The sequence below is a fragment of the Gorilla gorilla genome, chromosome 23, assembly GCF_029281585.2.
Source record: "Gorilla gorilla gorilla isolate KB3781 chromosome 23, NHGRI_mGorGor1-v2.1_pri, whole genome shotgun sequence".
Lineage (NCBI taxonomy): Eukaryota > Metazoa > Chordata > Mammalia > Primates > Hominidae > Gorilla > Gorilla gorilla.
Window position 1 is genome coordinate 47,924,269 of NC_086018.1, and position 20,684 is coordinate 47,944,952.

Below are 20,684 nucleotides of genomic sequence, written 5' to 3' on the forward strand. Positions count from 1 at the left end.
ACCACTGCACTCCAACCTGGGTGACAGAGTGATACACTGTCTCAAAAAAAAAAAAAAGTCTTCATACAGAGATAGGCTTTCATTTCTCAAGAGTAATAATAACTGGGAGTGGAACAGCTGGGTTATGTGGTCAGTATAAACACCGAAGAAGAGATTGGTGGAGCGAATAGAGAATCCAGAAATAGATCCACACATATGCGAGCAACCAATTCTCAACAAAGTTACATGGGCACTTCATGGAGAAAGGATTGTCCTTTCAACAGATTGTGTTGGAACAGTTAGACATCCATGTGCAAAAAAATGAACTTCAATCCTTCAAAGATCTAAATATAAAACTTAAAACTTCTAAAAGACAACACAGAAGAAAGTCTTTGAATTAGGCAAAGATTTCTTTGGTACAAGCCCAAAAGCACAATCCATAAAGAACAAATGAGTGAAGTGGACTTCATCAAAAGTAAAAACTTATGCTCTTCAAAATACAGTAGTAAAAGAATTAGAAGACGAGGTGGGTGGATCACCTGAGGTCAGGAGTTTGAGACCAGCCTGGCAAACATGCTGAAACCTTGTCTCTACTAAAAATAAAAAAAATGAGCCGGGAGTGGGCCGGGCGTGGTGGCTCATGCATGTAATCCCAGCACTTTGGGAGGCCGAGGCGGGCAGATCACGAGGTCAAGAGATAGAGAACATCGTGGCCAACATGGTGAAACCCCATCTCTACTAAAAATACAAAAAAATTAGTCGGGCGTGGTGGCGCATGCCTGTAGTCCCAGCTACTTAGGAGGCTGAGGCAGGAGAATCACTTGAACTGGGGAGGTGGAGGTTGCAGTGAGCCGAGATCGCGCCACTGCACTCTAGCCTGGCCACAGAGCGGGACTCCATCTCAAAAAAAAAAAAAAAAAAAAACGAAAACAGGAGTGAAGTGGCGTGATCTCAGCTCACTGCAACTTGCGCCTCCCGGGTTCAAGTGATTCTCCTGTCTCAGCCTCCCAAGTAGCTGGGATTACAGGCACGTGCCACCATGCCCCGCTAATTTTTGTATTTTTAGTAGAGACCAGGTTTCGCCATATTGGCCAAGCTGGTCTCAAACTCCTGAGCTCAGTTGATCCGTCTGCCTCAGCCTCCCAAAGTGCTGGGATTACAGGCGTGAGCCACCAAACCCAGCCTAATTTTTGTATTTTTTTGCAGAGACGATGTTTTGCCATGTTGCCCAGGCACACACCACTATATCCGCTCTTACAATAGCTGTTTTAATGTCCTTGTCCACTAATTTTATTATTTGTCTTATGTCCGGGCCTGTTTTTATTGGTTGGTTTTTCTCCTGGTCATTGTCTGGGCCTGTTTCTATTGGTTGTTTTTTTTTTCTCCTGGTCAGTGTCTGGGCATGTTTCTATTGGTTGGTTTTTCTCCTGGTCAGTGTCTGGGCATGTTTCTATTGGTTGGTTTTTCTCCTGGTCAGTGTCTGGGCGTGTTTCTATTGGTTGGTTTTTCTCCTGGTCAGTGTCTGGGCGTGTTTCTATTGGTTGGTTTTTCTCCTGATCAGTGTCTGGGCCTGTTTCTATTGGTTGGTTTTTCTCCTGGTCAGTGTCTGGGCGTGTTTCTATTGGTTGGTTTTTCTCCTGGTCAGTGTCTGGGCCTGTTTCTATTGGTTGGTTTTTCTCCTGGTCAGAGGGTTTTCTCCCGCTTCATTGCAGGTCTAGTTGTTTTTGTCAGCCATTTTGTATTTTACTTTATTGGGGGCAGGATTTTGTTATATTCCTTTAAATGCTGTTGAGACTTGTTTTAGGTTGTAGTAAAGTTAGTCATAGACCGTTTCCTCCTCTTGAGGCTGGCGTTTAAGCCGTGTTCGGATGGCTCCTAACACGGCTTAAAAGAGCGGCCGTTGTTGTGAAGCCCACACTGTTCAGTCCGGACCCTTCTGACCCTGCTTGCTGTTCACTCTTGTTGGTGGAAACACAAGCTGATCCCAGCCTCCAGGGAGCCCTGGCAGTTCTTTTCCCCTGTGGTTCTCTGAGGGTGGCTTCCTCAAATGCAGATGCAGATCAGTATTCAGCCAAAGACACGAGGAACCTCCGCAGGTCTGCGTAGCTCCCTCCTCCCCCGCGCTCGGGACATGTTCGAGACCACCGGGCTCTGCCAAGTTCCGACTCCCCACCCCGCAGCCTGGAAGCCTGGAAGCCCCGCCGTGAGTGAGGGCAGGTGGGGCTCCCTCTTTAGCTTTCACACTTCTGTGATCACTGTCCTGTGCGTTCTCTTCTCCAGAGTCTGAAAACGTCGTTTCGTGCACGGCGTCTGGCTTATGAGTTGTCTGAGGTCAACCTGGTTTCCTTTGTTTTGTTCATCATGGCTAGAAGTGGAAGTGACTGTGAGTCCAGCTTTGTTCTTTCTTTCCAAAATAATTTTATTTATTCCTGATTCTTTGTATCCCATATCAATTGTAGACTTCTGTTTATCAGCTACTGCAAAAAGCGTTTTGGAATTTTGACTGGGATCATATTGAATTTATACGTCAATTTGGGAAAATACTGATATCAACATTGAGTTTTCTAATCCATGAACTTGGTATATTTCTCCATCTGTTTAAAAGCCTTTAATTTCAGCAGTGTTTTGCAGCTTTCAGTATACAGGTCTTGTTTTTAAGACCTGTATACTTGTATACCTGTATACTAAAACAAGCATATTTTTAAAAATTTATCTCTTATTTCATGCTTTCATGCATGCTTTTGGACATTATGTGTGGAATTTAAAAATGTTTCATTTTCTGGCCAGGCGCAGTGGCTCACGCCTGTAAACCCAGCACTTTGGGAGGCTGAGGCAGGTGGATCACGTGAGGTCAGGAGTTCAAGACCAGCCTGGCCAACATGGCGAAACCCCGTCTCTACTAAAAATACAAAAGGAATTAGCCGGGTGTCATGGCACACGCCTGCAATCCCAGCTACTTGGGAGGCTGAGGCAGGAGAAGCACTTGAACCCAGGAGGCGGAGGTTGCGGTGAACTGAGATCGTGCCGCCGCACACTGCAGCCTGGGCAACAGAGTGATCCGTCTCAAAAAAATTTTTTTTTCATTTTCTAATTCATCTATAGAAATACAGTTGCTGTTTTTTTGAGACAGGATCTCACTGTTGGCCAGGCTGGAGTGCAGTGGCACAATCATAGCTCACCACAGCCTCAAACTTTTGGGTTCAAATCATCATGTCTCCTCAGCCTTCCAAGCAGCTGGGATACAGGCACACACCACCGCACCTGGCTAATTTTGTTTGTAAAGACAGAGTTTCACTATTATTCAGGCTAGTCTTCAAACTCCTGCCCTCAAGTGATCTCCCATCTCAGCCTCCTGAGTTCCTGAGTAGCTTGGGACTACAGGCTCACCATACTCGGCATTTTTTGTTTGTTTGTTTTGTTTTTTGTTTTGTAGAGAACAGGGTCTTGTTTTTTTGCCCAGGCTGATCTCAAACTTGTGGTTTCAAGCGATCCTCCCACCTCAGCCTCCCAAGTACTAGGGTTACAGGCATGAGCCACCGCGCCTGGCCTGTGTTTTTTATTTTTCTTTTTGATCTGGCTGTACTTTGTAGAACTTATTGGGAATGCTTTTCAGAAAGAACCTGCATTTATTTCTGGGGGGAGCTAGCAGTTTTTATTAACCTTGGAACACTTTTTAGGGCAACCATACATCTTGCTTTGCTACAGATAGGTTTGGCTTAAGCCTGTTTCCCCAGCAGTATTATTAATAGCTCCCTTTCACTCTCAGAAATGCCCTGGTTTAGAAAATACATGATGTGGTGACTTCAGTTCTTGGTTCCTGCATGGTGGAGGAATGTCGGGTTCAGCTCCTCCCTGTGGGGGTGACCCATGCTGACCAGGCTAGGGATGGCGCACCTCTCCTGCCCATTTGCCACTCCCTGTGTCCCTTGAAGAGTTCTCCCACTTTCTGGCATGCCCAGTAATACTTTAAAAAGTAAGTTTGTGGCGGGCGCATTGGCTCGCACATGTAACTCCAGCACTTTGGGAGGCTGAGTCGGGAGGAGGGCTCACACCCGGGAAGTCGAGGCTTCACTGAGCTGTGGTCACACCAGTGCACTCCAGCCTAAGTGACAGTAAAACTCCGTCTCTTCAAAAAAAGTTTGTTAGAGGTTTTCTAGAGTCTGGTTTTATTATAGAATATTTATGCTGCCATATTACTGAAAACATGCTTTTGTTGCTACTTGGTTTTAGTTCCTTAGTAAACTGCTCCGTCTCCTACCCCACATGACTCCATCGTCCTCCGAGCTTCAGCTCAGTTACACCCTTACAGCTCCCGCCCCTGTTCTCCGTCTTGCCCTGCTCTCTCCTGTCTTTGTAACGCCATGTTCCTTCACTTCCAGCATTTACCATAGCTGGAATCTCAGGGTTCTTGGCTGTCGGGTCCCGTGACTGTCTCCTCTTGGCTGCATTCCAGCACGGCGCAGCGTCACTTGGGGACGGGGCATTGAATGGGTGACAGGAGGACGGGCTGGAAGCGGTTTACACCCACAGGACGCCTTTCCATTCTCAGATGCAGGAGCCGCCATGGTCCGTTTCCTATTCAGCTTTTCGTCTGGGTTGATGATTTCATACGTTAGCTAGAGTTTTTCAAATTCGTATTTCATGTATCAGGTCTTCTAGCAAGGTAGGATGAATAGATCTCAAGGAATTCAGCTTTGCTGATTATAGCAGCTGTGAGTACCTCTCATGAACTGTTTGAAGGATGAGGGCATAAATTCTAGATGAGGCAACCTCTTTATACCATTCTAGGTTTTAATTCATGCTCCCCAATCCTTCATTAATAGGCCACTTGCATTTTTTTTCATGTCTCTATTTTTTGCTTATTTTGCAATTTGGGGGTATTATCCTGTAAACAGATTGCAGGAAGTCAGAGAACAAGTTTTTCGATTCCAGTTTTCCATTATACAATTTTTTTCTATACATATTTAGGCTGATGGAGCCATGATGGTAGAGGTTAAAATGTGTGATTTAGTTCCATGCTTAATTTGATTTCATCTCTTATAGGTAATGCACAAGGGTTACGTGTATGCTCTCAAGATGATCAGGCAGATCCTGTCCTCAGGACCAGAAGCACGTCTCTGCTGCACACATCGTTGTCTACACCATGAGTATTTAGTAGCAGGACTCTTGGAAAGCAGTGATCTATGCTCTAAGACCATGAGTCACAGATTCTTTTTTTCAGTACTATTTATGATTAGCCATATTTCTAGAAACATCCTGAAAGATGGAATTATGACGAAAAAGTGAAGATAATCTACATTCGGGGGCACAAATGAGCATTTGGATCAGTGTTTTATGAACCTAAGATACAGCCGGAGTAGTTATGGTCAGTCATGGAGAATAACTTGAAAACTTGTCCCAAAGAGGACGGTGATTTCGTTTCTGATAAAATAAAGTTTAAAATAGAAGAGGAAGACGATGATGGAATTCCTCCTGATAGTTTGGAAAGAATGGACTTTAAAAGCGAGCAGGAGGACATGAAGCAGACGGACAGCGGTGGGGAGCGAGCGGGCCTCGGTGGGACGGGTTGCAGCTGCAAGCCCCCGGGGAAGTACTTGTCTGCAGAGAGTGAGGATGACTATGGCGCGCTGTTCTCCCAGTACAGCAGCACCCTATACGATGTGGCCATGGAGGCCGTGACCCAGAGCCTCCTTTCCAGCCGGAACATGAGCTCCAGGAAGAAGTCTCCAGCCTGGAAGCATTTTTTTATCTCTCCCCGAGACAGCACTAAAGCAATATGCATGTACTGTGTGAAGGAATTCAGCAGAGGCAAAAACGAGAAAGACTTGAGTACCAGTTGTCTCATGAGGCACGTGAGGCGCGCACACCCGACCGTGCTCATTCAGGAAAATGGCAGCGTGTCTGCCGTGTCCTCGTTCCCCTCTCCCTCACTCCTGCTTCCACCGCAGCCTGCGGACGCGGGTGACCTCAGCACCATCCTCTCACCCATCAAACTTGTCCAGAAAGTGGCATCTAAGATCCCGTCCCCCGATCGAATAACAGAGGAGTCTGTGTCTGTAGTTTCTTCTGAAGAAATCTCCTCTGACATGTCCGTTTCGGAGAAGTGCGGCAGAGAAGAAGCCCTGGTGGGGTCGTCTCCCCACCTCCCTGCTCTCCATTACGATGAACCTGCAGAGAACTTAGCGGAGAAGAGCCTTCCACTTCCAAAGAGCACCTCCGGGTCCAGGAGAAGGTCCGCTGTCTGGAAGCACTTCTACCTGTCGCCACTGGACAACTCCAAAGCTGTCTGCATTCACTGCATGAACGAGTTCAGCCGGGGGAAGAATGGGAAGGACCTGGGCACGAGCTGCCTCATCAGGCACATGTGGAGGGCGCACCGTGCCATCGTGTTGCAGGAGAACGGGGGCACAGGCATCCCGCCGCTGTACTCCACCCCTCCCACTCTGCTGCCTTCCTTGCTGCCGCCGGAGGGGGAGCTCAGCTCTGTGTCCTCATCACCGGTAAAGCCGGTCAGAGAGTCCCCTTCGGCCTCCTCCTCCCCTGACAGGCTGACTGAGGACCTGCAGTCTCACTTGAACCCTGGAGATGGGCTGATGGAAGACGCGGCAGCCTTCTCATCTTCCGACGACGTAGGGGAGGCCTCGGCGTCCTCTCCCGAGAAGCAGCAGGCTGATGGGCTGAGTCCTAGATTGTTTGAATCTGGCGCCATCTTCCAGCAGAATAAAAAGGTCATGAAGAGACTGAAGTCGGAGGTCTGGCATCACTTCTCCCTGGCCCCCATGGACAGCCTCAAGGCCGAGTGTCGGTACTGCGGCTGTGCCATCAGCCGGGGGAAGAAGGGTGATGTGGGCACCAGCTGCCTGATGAGACATCTCTACCGGCGCCATCCAGAAGTTGTCGGGAGCCAGAAGGGCTTCCTGGGTGCGAGTCTGGCAAACTCACCGTATGCCACTTTGGCCTCTGCAGAAAGTTCCTCTTCCAAATTGACTGACTTGCCAACAGTGGTCACAAAAAACAATCAAGTTATGTTTCCTGTTAATAGCAAAAAGACCTCGAAGCTGTGGAATCATTTTTCTATTTGCTCCGCAGACTCCACAAAAGTCGTGTGCTTGCACTGTGGCCGGACCATCAGCCGGGGGAAGAAGCCGACTAACTTGGGTACCAGCTGTCTTCTGAGACATTTACAGCGGTTCCATAGCAACGTGCTGAAAACTGAGGTCTCGGAGACAGCTCGGCCCTCCTCTCCGGACATCCGGGTGCCGCGGGGCACAGAATTATCAGGCGCTTCCTCTTTCGATGACACCAATGAGAAGTTTTACGATTCTCACCCAGTTGCCAAAAAAATCACAAGTCTCATAGCTGAAATGATTGCACTTGACCTCCAGCCATATTCTTTTGTAGACAATGTTGGCTTTAACAGGCTGCTTGAATACTTGAAACCTCAGTACTCCCTCCCCGCCCCTTCCTACTTCTCCAGGACAGCTATCCCAGGTATGTATGATAATGTGAAGCAGATAATTATGTCCCACCTTAAGGAAGCTGAGAGTGGTGTTATCCACTTCACGTCTGGAATATGGATGAGTAACCAGACCCGTGAGTACCTGACCCTCACGGCTCACTGGGTTTCCTTCGAGTCGTCAGCCCGGCCGCGCTGTGACGACCACCACTGCTCGGCGCTGTTGGACGTGTCGCAGGTGGACTGCGACTACAGTGGCAACAGCATTCAGAAGCAGCTGGAGTGCTGGTGGGAAGCCTGGGTGACCTCCACCGGCCTTCAGGTGGGCATCACCGTCACCGACAACCCCAGCATCGGGAAGACGCTGAGCGAGGGGGAGCACTCGAGCGTGCAGTGCTTCAGCCATACGGTGAACCTGATCGTCAGCGAGGCCATTAAGAGCCAGCGGATGGTGCAGAACCTGCTGAGCCTCGCCCGGAAGATCTGCGAGCGGGTGCACCGGTCGCCCAAGGCGAAGGAGAAACTGGCCGAGCTGCAGAGGGAGTACGCACTGCCTCAGCATCACCTCATCCAGGACGTCCCATCCAAGTGGAGCACGTCCTTCCACATGCTCGAGCGGCTCATTGAGCAGAAAAGGGCCATTAACGAGATGTCCGTCGAGTGTAACTTCCGAGAGCTGATCAGCTGCGACCAGTGGGAGGTCATGCAGTCCGTGTGCCGTGCGCTAAAGCCCTTCGAGGCTGCGAGCCGGGAGATGAGCACGCAGATGTCCACCCTCAGCCAGGTCATCCCCATGGTACACATCCTCAACAGGAAGGTGGAGATGCTCTTCGAGGAGACGATGGGCATCGACACCATGCTGCGCTCTCTGAAGGAGGCCATGGTGAGCCGCCTGTCTGCCACCCTCCACGACCCGCGGTACGTCTTTGCCACGCTGCTGGATCCTCGCTACAAGGCCTCCCTGTTTACAGAGGAGGAGGCGGAGCAGTACAAACAGGATTTAATCAGGGAACTCGAACTCATGAATTCTACCTCAGAGGACGTGGCTGCCTCCCACAGGTGTGATGCTGGCTCCCCGCCGAAAGACTCTGCCGCAGAGGAGAACCTGTGGTCACTTGTGGCCAAGGTGAAGAAGAAAGACCCAAGAGAAAAGCTGCCGGAAGCCATGGTGCTTGCGTATCTGGAGGAGGAGGTGCTTGAACACAGCTGTGACCCGCTCACCTACTGGAACCTGAAGAAGGCGTCCTGGCCGGGGCTGTCCACGCTGGCCGTCAGATTTTTGGGCTGCCCCCCAAGCATCGTCCCTTCAGAAAAGCTGTTCAACACACCCACTGAGAACGGTAGCCTTGGCCAATCCAGGCTCATGATGGAACATTTTGAAAAACTTATCTTTTTGAAAGTGAATCTTCCCTTAATATACTTTCAGTATTGAAACTCACGACGGCACCACTAGGCCAGAGGCGTGGCTGCCCCAGCGTTAGCAGCCTGCACCAGGTCTGTGACCCGCTCCGCCCAGGGCTGTGCACGACATCAGACCAGGCACTCTCAGGGCCGCTCTCCAGCTCACCACAGTGTCTCCACGTGCCTTACCCCTTCTCCTTCAGGCCAAGTTTCGCGGGGTGTTTTATTAAGACGTCCACTAGAAATAGCTTGTCCTGTCAACTATGAAATATGGTGACTAGATTTTAATTCATAACTGTAAAGTTTTTTAAAGTTTTGGGTTAGTAATTTGTTTTACTAGAATGACAAAGAAGATGTAAACCATTTTATTCTGTAGGCTTTTTACTCAGTTATGTACAAACCACAAATCAGGTACTGTATTTTAGTGAAGCATTGCTTTAATTGCAACAGAATAGCTTTTGTGGCTATCAAATGACATCTGTAAATAAGAGGTGGAGGGCAAGCCATCCTGACTGAGCAGTTTTTAACCGCAGGTTCTAAAGTGTCCTGCGGAGTACAGAAAATAGTCTGGAAGGTAACTGTTTACTACAACAGAGACGTGGCATTTGGAAACGAAACTTAGATGTTTCATGGAGCTTATTTTGAGAACTTTCCCATTTCAGGTTTCTGCATTCAGGCTTTACATGGTCAGTTAACTCAGAGATACCCCAGCTGTTTATCATCAGCTCCTCTGAAATGTGATCCCTTTGTAACTGTGCTCATCACTTCGCCAGTGTGTTCAATGACACGCTGATGGCAGGTGGTCCCTGCTGAAACCCCCACGCCTCCGCTTCAGCATCTCCACGCTCTGAAGCTGTCTTTCAAAATGTGTGCACTGACCCCCTTGTTTGATCAAATTTGTGTAAAATTTTTTTAGAAGAGATGGCTTATTAACAGGGAAGAAGCTTGTTATACTCCAGTTGTAAGAATAGCCTTAGTGTTTAGATTTTTTTATGATAGGGAAGATGCGGCCATCACTGGGATATTTTCGAATCCCAAGGACATCAGAGTGAAGTATCAGTTGTCAGATGATTTTAAAAATGATGTCTTCAGAGAAAAAAAGATTCATTTTCTCATTTTAAACCAATTAAATATTCTGAGTGAGACAAATCACTCATTTGCCTACGACCTTTTAGAAAAGTTGTTGTTTTGTTGAAATACTGTACCTACGCTTAATCTAAATTTGCATTGACTATGTTTTAGTGTATTTATAAATGGTGAACTCAGTTTCTGAAATTAAACTTTTTATTTGCAATTTTCTAGTGCTGGCAGACACTGGCTTTTTATTTTTAGGATAAGAAAACAGGCATATTCTTTGTGGTCCATTATCTAGAGCCCATACTTGGGCAGCATTTGAAATTTCACCTTAACCCCAGACAGGGCTCCGGGGAAGTGGAGATGTAATTCTTACAACAACAGTTCTGATCATGGTCATGGTGATGACTTTCCAGGTCTCGTGTTCAAGTGGTGCCAGAATGCAGGAGCCGGTGGGCAGCCCTGAGGGATTGCCTTGGCCGCAGCCTCTGTGCACGCTCTTCCTGGTGCCCTCTTACCCGGTAGCTGTGCGCTTGTTCCCGTGAGAACAGCCTGCTTCCAGAGTGCCCAGGAGTGCTGGTCAGGGACAGTGCCCGTGAGGCTGCAGAGGAGGTGGGGTCCATGGCCCACCCATCTCTCCCTCGCCAGCAGCCCTGGCCAGTGTCATCCTGGTGTAGAAAGGGTTGCGCACAGGATAGGAGGGAACCACAGTTCTTGCTTAGCTGTGCTCACGACCAGCTTGCAGTCCTGTGTTTCTTAAGATTGTATTTGGAATGGTAATATCCTTAGAATTTTGGGATATTGAGCTTCAGTGGCTTTTCTCTCCAAAACAAGCCAGCACAACTAACTGTAGCAGAATTGTATCCACTCATTCATTCAACTGAGATGAAGTGCCCTCCCTTTTCCAGGGCCTGGGCTAGTTCCTGGAGTGCAACAGAGATTTCTGTGGACACAGTCTCTAGTCTCACAGAGCATATAGTCTAGTCCACGATTGGCAAGCTGCAACCACAGACCCAGTCCGGCACTCTGCCCATTTTTCTAAGTGAAATTTTCTTGGAATACAGTCACAGCTGTTTTTTAACATGTTGTCTTGGCTACTTTCAGGCTGCAACAGGAGAATTGAATAGTTGTGACAGAGACCACAGGCCCACTGAAAGGGACAAACAGGGCTGAAAATACTCACTGTTTGGCCCTTTCCAGAATAGCAAGTTTGCTGGCCCTTGAGCTAGCCTGCCTTTATGGGTTTTTTTTTGTTGTTTTTTTTTAAGCTTTCAGCTTCATGCTGCTGTATTTTTAGTTGAAGTGTTCTGAGTAACAGTCAGTGTATAAAAGGGGATTGCAGAAAAAAATGAGGGCTTGCTTTACTCAACAGAAAATATGGCCCTTCCTGAATGACACTAGGAGAGTCATTTTATCTCGTACATTCCCTTCATTTGGTTGGTGGACGTTTGTTGAAACCGGCACTCAATGGTCAAACCATCTGTGCCCTCCAGTTGCTGACAGTCCTGCAGGAAGATGGCCAAGAGGCCCAGTGCGGACAGTCACACGACTCTCACTACTTGAATGAGGGGACTGTGGGTGCAACTAGAAAATATGTTGATTCTTAGCCATTCCCACCTTGCCTCTCCGTTCAGAACCCCAGCTGCGAGCTGTTTGTTTCCCTGCCTGGAAATTATGTTTTAGGCAGGTTCCTTAATTTCTCAGGTCTGTCTCAGATAATAAAAAGCTCTTTGTATGAGCCTCAGAACTGTCTCTTCAGTGAATGAAATTACCAGTCATTATACGAAGGGACTTTAAAAAATTTGTGGAAATATTGAAGTAAAAGATAAAAAAATAAAAACTTTATTTCTTGGCTGGGCACAGTGGCTTATGTTTGTAATCCCAGTACTTTGGGAGGCTGAGGTGGGAGGACTGCTTGAGGCCAGGAGTTCAAGAAATTAGCCAGGTTTGGTAGTGCATGCCTGTAGTCCCAGCTACTTGGGAGGCAAAGGGAGGAGGATTACTTGAGCCCAGGAGTTTGAGGTTGCAGTGAGCTGTGATCACACCACTGCACTCTAGCCTGGACAACAGAGCAAGATCCTCTCTCTTAAAACCATCAACAATGACAACAACAAAACAACATTTTTATTTCTCAATGTAAGCTCCATCAAGGTCAAGATTCTTTTGTAAGCTGTGACACCAGCCATTTAGTCCACCCCTAAAGAACTGTGGGCTCTGGGAATTTAACCATGTCAATGCAGCCTTTTTAACATTATTAACGGAAGAAAAAATGAGTGCTTTTAAAGATTTTTTAAAATGAGGAAACAAAGTCAGAAGGGGCAAAATCGGGACTGTAAGGTGGATGCCTAATGATTTCCCAACAAAACTCTTGAAGAATTGCCCTTATTTGATGAGAAGAATGAGCCAGGAGCATTGTCATCGTGGGGAAAGACACTGGTGAGGCTTTCCTAGGTGTTTTTTTGCTAAAGCTTCGGCTAACTTTCTCAAAACACTCTCATAATAAGATGTTATTGTGGCCAGATGCGGTGGCTCACGCCTGTAATCCCAGCACTTTGGGAGGCCGAGGTGGGCGGATCACGAGGTCAGGAAATCGAGACCATCCTGGCTAACATGGTGAAACCCCGTCCCGTCTCCACTAAAAATACAAAAAATTAGCTGGGCGTGGTGGCAGGCACCTCTAGTCCCAGCTACTCCAGCTACTCGGAAGGCTGAGGAAGGAGAATGGCATGAACCTGGGAGGCAGAGCTTGCAGCTAGCTGAGATTGTGCCACTGCACTCCAGCCTGGGTGACAGAGCGAGACTCCATCTCAAAAAAAAAAAAAATGTTCTTTGGCCCTCCAGAAAGTCAACAAGCAAAATGCATTGAGCATCCCAAGAAACTGTTGCCATGACCTTACTTTGACTTGTCCACATTTGCCTTGACTAGGCCACTTCTACCTCTTGGTAGCCATTGCCTTGATTGTGGTTTGTCTTCAGGATGGTACTGGTAAAGCCCTGTTCTGTCTCCTGTTATAATTCAAGGAAATGCTTCAGGGGCTTGATGCCACTTGTTTAAAATGTCCATTGAAAGCTCTGCTCGTGTCTGCAGCTGATCTGGGCACAACAGTTTTGGCACCCATCGAGTGGAAAGCTTGCTCAACTTCAATTTTGAACCAATTGAGATGTCTATGGTCTTGGCTATTGTTCTGTTAATCGTCAGTCCTCTTTAATCAGAGCATGAACAAGATCAATATTTTCCTTGCAAATTGATGTGGATGGTCTGCCACTGTGGTCTTCATCTCCAACGTTGTCTTGATCCTTCTTAAAACGAGGTATCTATGTGTATACTGCTGACTTCTTTAGGGCACTGTCCTCATACACTTTTTGTAAAGATCAGTGATTTTCACTATTCTTCCACCCAAGGTTCACTATAGATTTGATGCTTGTTTTTGCTTCAGTTTTTGCAGAATTCATGTTCTGCTAGGAGCCCTTTTCAAACGGATTCTTACTGCCTCAAACTAGATCTATTCAGGCATGTTATAACAAGTTAGTATGAGTTTATTTTGGAGCAAAAGAATTTTGAAATGCATGCATAGTTTTGTCATAATATGCATTTTCCATGAACTTTTTGAAGACCACTCCTGCAATAATAAAACATTGAACTTCATTTAAAGCTAAAATTCCCTTCTCTTCCACTTCTATGAGGCAGTAACTGCTATCAGACCAAACCTTTCCCAAGAACTATCAAGGCCATATAAAATATATTTTTAAAAAGAGCTTTTTGCATCCTGGCTAAAACAGTGAAACCCCGTCTCTACTAAAAATACAAAAAATTAGCCGGGTGTGGTGGCGGGCATCTGTATTCCCAGCTACTCTGGAGGCTGAGGCAGGAGAATGGCGTGAACCCAGGAGGCAGAGGTTGCAGTAAGCCAAGATTGTGCCACTGCACTCCAGCCTGGGCGACAGAGCAAGACTCTGTCTCAAAAAAAAAACAAAAAAAAACAAAAAAAACACAACTTTTTGAAGACATCAGAGAGTAATTAAGACAGCCAGGATTTGAGGAAACAAAATCCTAGTAAGATGAGACTTGCATAAAGGTGAGTCCTGTATTCACAACCTTTTTTCCTGTTGGGCCATTTGCTGGTGTCCTGCCCTAAGGCCTGACAGAAGGTGGAAACCAGAGCTGGCGTGGTGTCACTGGGCTGGGAGACCGGCAGCAACACACAAGCTGTCATGTTGGCCAGGATGCCAGGAGCCTCAGAGAAGTGGCCCAATTCCCAGTGTGCAGCTTCCCCTGCAGCAGGTGCCTATTCCTGGTTGCTGCTTGTGCTCGAGGCAAGAGGCTTGGAAACCCAAATATAGCAGCAAAAGGCTGGAAAGCTGAGACATCTTTGGGCAAGGGAGACAAAACTTGGGACTTCAGTGCCTGCCATTGAGAAAACTCTGAGGTTTCCAGGTGAAACCCCTGAAGGGCAAACTGGAGAGGGACCAACCCTCACCAAGTCTGGACATGGCTTGAGCCATCTCAGCCTTGATTGCATCAGGGCGATCTGCCTCACCTTTCTGCCAGAGGAAAACTAAATTTTCTTTCAATGAAAACATCAGAGCTCCTATAACTTTACAGATAAACAGTTTGACTCTCATAAAAAAATTATGAGACACACTGAAAAAAAGTACTAAGTGACTGAAAAGTAAGAGAATCATAAGACAATAGAAATAGTCTCACACGTGATCCAAATACTGGAGTTTTCAGACACGGACTTTATGATTTATACATTCAATAATATGGATGAGAAGGTGGAGAATGCCACCAGAGAGAATCTGTAAACGTGCTAATGCTGAAAAACACAACGATGAATGAAGAATTCCCTAGATGTAGTTAGTACCAAATTAGGCTTATGGATGAAAGGATTACTGAATTGGAAGACAAGCCAGTAGAAAACATTCATATTGAAGTACAGGGAGATGAAAAGTGCCAGAGAGACACAGTGCAAGGGAAAAGACTAGCACACAGCTGACGGGAGTCCCAGAAGAGGAGAGAGAAGGGGTGGAGCGCCATTTGGATGAGATCACAGCTGAGGACTTTCCAGAACTGTTGGGACATCAGCCATAGGTGTCAATATCTTTGAACCCCAATGAGGATAAATTGAAAATAACAACCTGCACCTAGGCACATCATGGCAAAGTGCTGAAACCCAAAGAGAAAGAGACAATCTTAAGCAGAGGGAGGGAGGAGAGACACTTTTACCTTCAGAGGAGCAATAAAGCTAGCAGCTGACTCTCTAAAACAAATAGTTGGAATGGTGGAGTGGCTTTTTTTAAATGCTGAAAGGAAATAATTACCAATCTAGATTTATATACCCAGTGAGAAGATTCCTCAAAAGTGAGGATGAACTTAAGTTTTTGGACAAAACAAAAAATTGCAGAAATTTGTCACCAGCCAACCAGCCCTAAAATATATCCTGGAAGGAATTCTCCAGGTGGACACTTGATGTGGGAAGGAACAAGGAATACTCCTGAAAGGAGCAGAAATGGGAAAGCTAAATAAATAATAGACTGCCTAAAACGATCTCTTAGAGTTCAAAATACAGGTAGACTTAAGATACATGGACAGTAAGGACAAAAGGTGGGAGGGAAATAAAGGATTGCACCATCCTGCAAGGGGTGAAAGTATGGATTTAAAGTAGATTCTGGGCCAGGTGCAGTGTCTCACACCTGTAATCCCAGCACTTTGGGAGGCCAAGGCAGGCGGATCACCTGAGGTCAGGAATTTGAGACCAGCCTGGCCAACATGATGAAACCCCGTCTTTACTAAAAAAACAAAAAATTAACTGGGCCTGGTGACGCATGCCTGTAATCCCAGCTACTTGGGAGGTTGAGGCACAAGAATTGCTTGAACCCAGGAGGCGGAGGTTGCAGTGAGCCGAGATGGCACCACTGCATTCTAGCCTGGGTGACAGAGCAAGACTTCATCTCAAAAAAAAAAATAGATTCTGACATCAGACGTGATCTCTAGGGTAACCGCTAAAAGCAATAAACATGTTGATGAAACTGGACTAATAACTACTTTCACTAATCCCAAAGAAGGTAAGAAAGGAAAAATAACCAGATGGGACACATAGGAAACAGAGGCACATGGTAGCTTTAAACCAAATGTGTCAGCAAGCATATTAAATGTAAGTGGAATGCAAACTCCAATTAAGTGTGTTAGATTGGATAGACAAAACCCAGCTGTGTTCATTCCAGGCTTCACATATCGAGTCCACGGATGCAGAGTGAATGCGAGAGGCCAGAAGCCAGGGCACCACCCACACATCTGCTACAGCTGTTCACATGTGACAGCACGGCCTCAGGCAGGAGGACTCATTAGAGATGGAGGGACAGCTCAGTGACCAAGTGGTGAGGTTAATGGGATGACACAACAATGCTAAACATAAAAGCACCAAAGAACACAACTCCAAAATGTGACTGGAACAGAAAGAACTAAGAGGAGAAATAATCACAGTGAGAGATCTGAACACTTGCCTCAGCAGCAAATAAAGTGAGTGTTGTTCCAGAATGTGTCCTGACTGACCACTCCCTCTGGCCCCAGTGACCATCCTGGCTGACGGCCGTCTCCTCCCTGGTTGAGCAGCCTTGAGCAAGGGTAGCAGTGGGCAGTGTGTGGAGGCCAGAGGCCTCTCACGTCCACCCACCCCAAAGGCACTGCCCTGGGGGACAGCTGAGTGAGGAGAGAGGGAGACACCCTTGAAGCAGGGAGGGGAGAGTTGGAGGGAGTCACGTGTGGGAGTGAAGCCCAGGAGGAGGAGGAGGGGCGGGAGCATTGCCGCTGGGGGCAGACACAGACAAGACAGGCTGATGGAGGGAGAGGGGAGGCTCTGAGCCCCAGGTGACACCATGCTGTACACATTGCTTTACAGCCTGTCTTTCTATGTTAGTAAACCCACTTCATTATTTTATAGGGCTCTGTGGCTGTATTCAGTATTTTATCACCATAAAAATTCTCATTGTTGCTTCTGAGTTGAGAGGCAGAGGCATTTGCAGGGGTGAGTCTTCCCATCCTCCTGCTCTAACATCCACTCGCTTCATTCTAGTTGTTTCTTGTTCGGGTCCTTTGTAGGGATTTTGTAATTTTGGTTGGATTTGTGACAGGGAATTTTATTCTGCTTCATTTTAAAAGTGGGCCAGGTGTGGTGGCTCACACCTGTGATCCCAGCACTTTGGGAGGCCGAGGTGGGTGGATCACCTGAGGTCAGGAGTTCGAGACCAGCCTGGCCAACGTGGTGAAACCCCAGCTCTACTAAAAATACAAAAATTAGCCAGGTGTGGTGGTGCACACCTGTGGTCCCAGCTACTCAGGAGGCTGAAGCAGGAGAATCACTTGAATCTGGGAGGCAGTGGTTGCAGTGAGCTGAGGTCGCACCATCGCACTCCAGCCTGGACGACAGAGTGAGACTCCATCTCAAAAATAAAAAAAAAAAAAAAGTGGTGCTGTAAGGAGAGTTTGTATCCTTGAGGGAAGACCATTTATGTTTACTTAACGGCTTTACAATTAACATTTAGTTTATTGAGGTTACTAATCAAAATACTAGGTTTTCTTTAAACATTTAAAGAATTGCCTTCTACTTATAAATGTAGTGGATTTTAATGGAGTAGGGCCAATCACTCTAAAGGAGTCTTGATTAATATTTGATCAGCTGCAGTTAAATGAGATTAGATTCACTCAGCCATCAGTCCACTTGGCAGTCTTGTTTGAGTTCTGGGAAGGGCAAATGCTGGGTCTCCTGTGAGCAGCCCCTCTGCTCAGCACTGTGCCCCAGGGAAGGGCCCGTGTCCCTGCTGGGTCTCCGCCCACCATCTCTTCCCAGTGAGCTGGTCCTGATGTCCATGTCAGCCTTTCAGTGACTGTTGCTGCACCTTCCTGCACAGTCTGTTAACAGACCAGAGGAAACCCACTGGTGTGGCTCAATAATTCTAAATATGCACGTGTCTCTTGCATGAGAGTTCTGGGGCGCTGACAACAGGGCCCTGGGCCTCAGTTTTCACCTAGGCGTCATCCTCATGCTCAGGAACGTCTGTGGCTAAATCTCTCCCCATGAGATGCTCTTTTTCTTCAGGAAATAAAGGTTTTTCCAGAAGCATCCCAGCAGACCTTGTTTGGCTGGAGTGGGTCCTGGGGGACCTCTCCAGTATCCTCCTATGGAGGTGGGTGAGGGAGGAGAGGCCACATGGCCACCTGCCCCCAGCCTCTGCCATGTCCATGGTCCCAAGGTCATGTGAGCCCTCACGCAGGCCCAGGTCCTGGTCCCCTGCTCCTCTCTGGCGTGGTCCAGCCCACTGTCTCACCGCCACAGCACCCTCAGTCTCACAGCATCAGTGAAGTCTTAATATCTTTTCTCTTTTCCTGTCAACATTTACCTTGGTACTTTGTTCTCTTAATTTTTTTTATTATTTTTTATTTATTTTGAGATGAAGTCTTGGTTTGTTGCCCAGGCTGGAGTACAATGGCATGATCTCAGCTCACTGCAACCTCCACCTCCCGGGTTCAAGCAATCCTCCTGCTTCAGCCTCCCCAGTAGCTGGGATTACAGGTGCGTGCCACCACGCCTGGCTAATTTTTGTATATATTTTTTTTTAGTAGAGACGGGGTTTTGCCATGTTTGCCAGGCTGGTCTTGAACTCCTGACCTCAGCTGATCCACCCACCTTGGCCTCCCAAAGTGCTGGGATCACAGGCGTGAGCCACACCTGGCCCACTTTTAAAATGAAGCAGAATAAAATTCCCAGTCAAAAAAAAAAAAAAATTCCTCAATGCTCCACCTACTCATCCTATCCTCCCTGCCAACCCCGGTCTTTTTTGTCTCCATAATTTTTCCTTTTCTAAAATATCAAATAGTTGGACTCATACACTATGTAGCCTTTTCAGACTGGCTTCATTCACTTAGTAATATGCATTTAAGATTCCTTCATGTCTTTCCATGGGCTAGTCATTCACTTATTTTTAGCACTGAATAACAGACGTGCCACAGTTTATCCATTCACCTACTGAAGGGCATCTTGATTGCTTTCAGGGTTTGGCAATTATGAATACAGCTGCTATGAATATCCTCGTACGAGCTTTTGTGTGGACGTTAAGTTTTCAACTCCCTTGAGTAGACACTGAGGAGCTTGATTGCTGGATCACAGGGTAAGAGTATGCTTAGTTCTGTACGAAGCTGCCAAACTGTCTTCCAAAGCAGCGACACTGGTTTGCATTCACGCCAGCAGTGAATGAGTTCCTGTCGCTCCACATCCGCACCAGCACTTGGCATTATCCATTTTGGATTTTGGCCATCCTAACAAGTGCGTAGTGGTGTCTCATTTTTGTTTTAATTTGCAATTCCCTAATGACCATATAATGAGGAGCATTTTTGTATATGCTCAATTGCCATCTGCGTGTCTTCTTTGGTGAGGGGTCTATTCAGATCTTTTGCCCATGTTTTCTTTTTTTTTTTTTTTTTTTTGAGATGGAGTCTTGCTCTGTCGCCCAGGCTGCAGTGCTGTGGTGCAGTCTTGGCTCACTGCATGGGTTCACGCCATTCTCTTGCCTCAGCCTCCCAAGTAGCTGGGACAACAGGTGCCCGCCACCACGCCCGGATAATTTTTTGTATTTTTTTTTTGTAGAGATGTGGTTTCACCATGTTAGCCAGGATGGTCTCGACCTCCTGACCTCGTGATCTGCCTGTCTTGGCCTCCCATAGTGCTAGGATTACAGGCGTGAGCCACCACATCCGGCCTCAATCACATTGTTTTCTTATTTTTTAGTTTTAAGAGTCCTTTGTAGATATTGGATACCAGTTCTTTTTTTCTTTTGTGAGACAGGGTCTCACTCTGTTGCCCAGCCTTGACCTCCTGGGCTCAAGCGATCCCTCCTGCCTCAGCCTCCCAAGTAGCTGGGACGACAGGCATACACCATCACACCTGAATAAATTTTTGGTTGTTGTTTTTTGTAGGGACGGAGTATCACTATATCACCTAGGCTGATTTTAGAACTCCTAGGCTCAAGCGATCCTCCTTCCTCAGCCTCCCAAAGTACTGGGATTGCAGGCGTGAGCCACCGCACCTGACCCAGTTCTTTATCAGATATGTCTTTCACAAATATCAAATATTTTCTCCCAGTTTGTGGTTTGTCTTCTTATTCTCTTGAGTGATTTTTTTCTTTTTTTTTGAGATGGAGTTTTGCTTGTCACCCAGGCTGGAGTGCAGTGACACGATCTTGGCTCACTGCAACCTCTGCCTCCCAGGTTCAAGCGACTCTCCTGCCTCAGACTCCCAAGTACCTGGGATTACAGGTGCCCGCCACCATGCCCGGCTAATTTTTGTATTTTTAGTAGAGACGGGGTTTCACCATGTTGGCCAGGCTGATCTTGAACTCCTGAACTCAGGTGATCCACTGCCTCGGCCTCCCCAAAGTGCTGGGATTACAGGCGTAAGCCACCACACCCGGCCGAGTGAATTGATTTTTGAGAAAAGTGCAAAGGCAATTCAGTGGTGAAAAGACAGTATTTTCTTTCTCTTTCTTTTCTTAAGAGATAGGGGTCTCTCTCCATCACCCAGGCTGGAGCACAGTGGTGCAATCACAGCTCACTGCAGCCTCAACCTCCTGGGCTCAAGGGTTCCTCCTGCCTCAGCCTCTCTAGTAGCTGGAACTACAGGCGTGCACCACTGAGGATAATGTTTTCAACAAATGGGGCTAGAATAACTGGATATTCATAGACAAAAAAAAAAAAAAATTGATCCATGCCTCACACCATGTT

The 20,684-nt window shown here is 47.1% G+C and overlaps 2 protein-coding genes across 4 annotated transcripts in view; one reads left to right on the plus strand and one right to left on the minus strand.

The window, feature by feature from the left end:
- Positions 1 to 10,133, plus strand: part of ZBED4 (zinc finger BED-type containing 4) — a 34,181-nt gene extending 24,048 nt beyond the window's left edge. Inside the window, exon 2 of the mRNA XM_031005560.3 lies at positions 5,023 to 10,133. Coding sequence (XP_030861420.2) covers positions 5,352 to 8,867 — 3,516 coding nt within the window. The 5' untranslated portion in view covers positions 5,023 to 5,351 and the 3' untranslated portion in view covers positions 8,868 to 10,133. The remainder of the gene's footprint in view (positions 1 to 5,022) is intronic.
- ALG12 (ALG12 alpha-1,6-mannosyltransferase) overlaps positions 1 to 20,684 on the minus strand; it is a 57,976-nt gene that overhangs the window by 18,325 nt on the left and 18,967 nt on the right. The gene's annotated exons all lie outside the window — the stretch shown is intronic.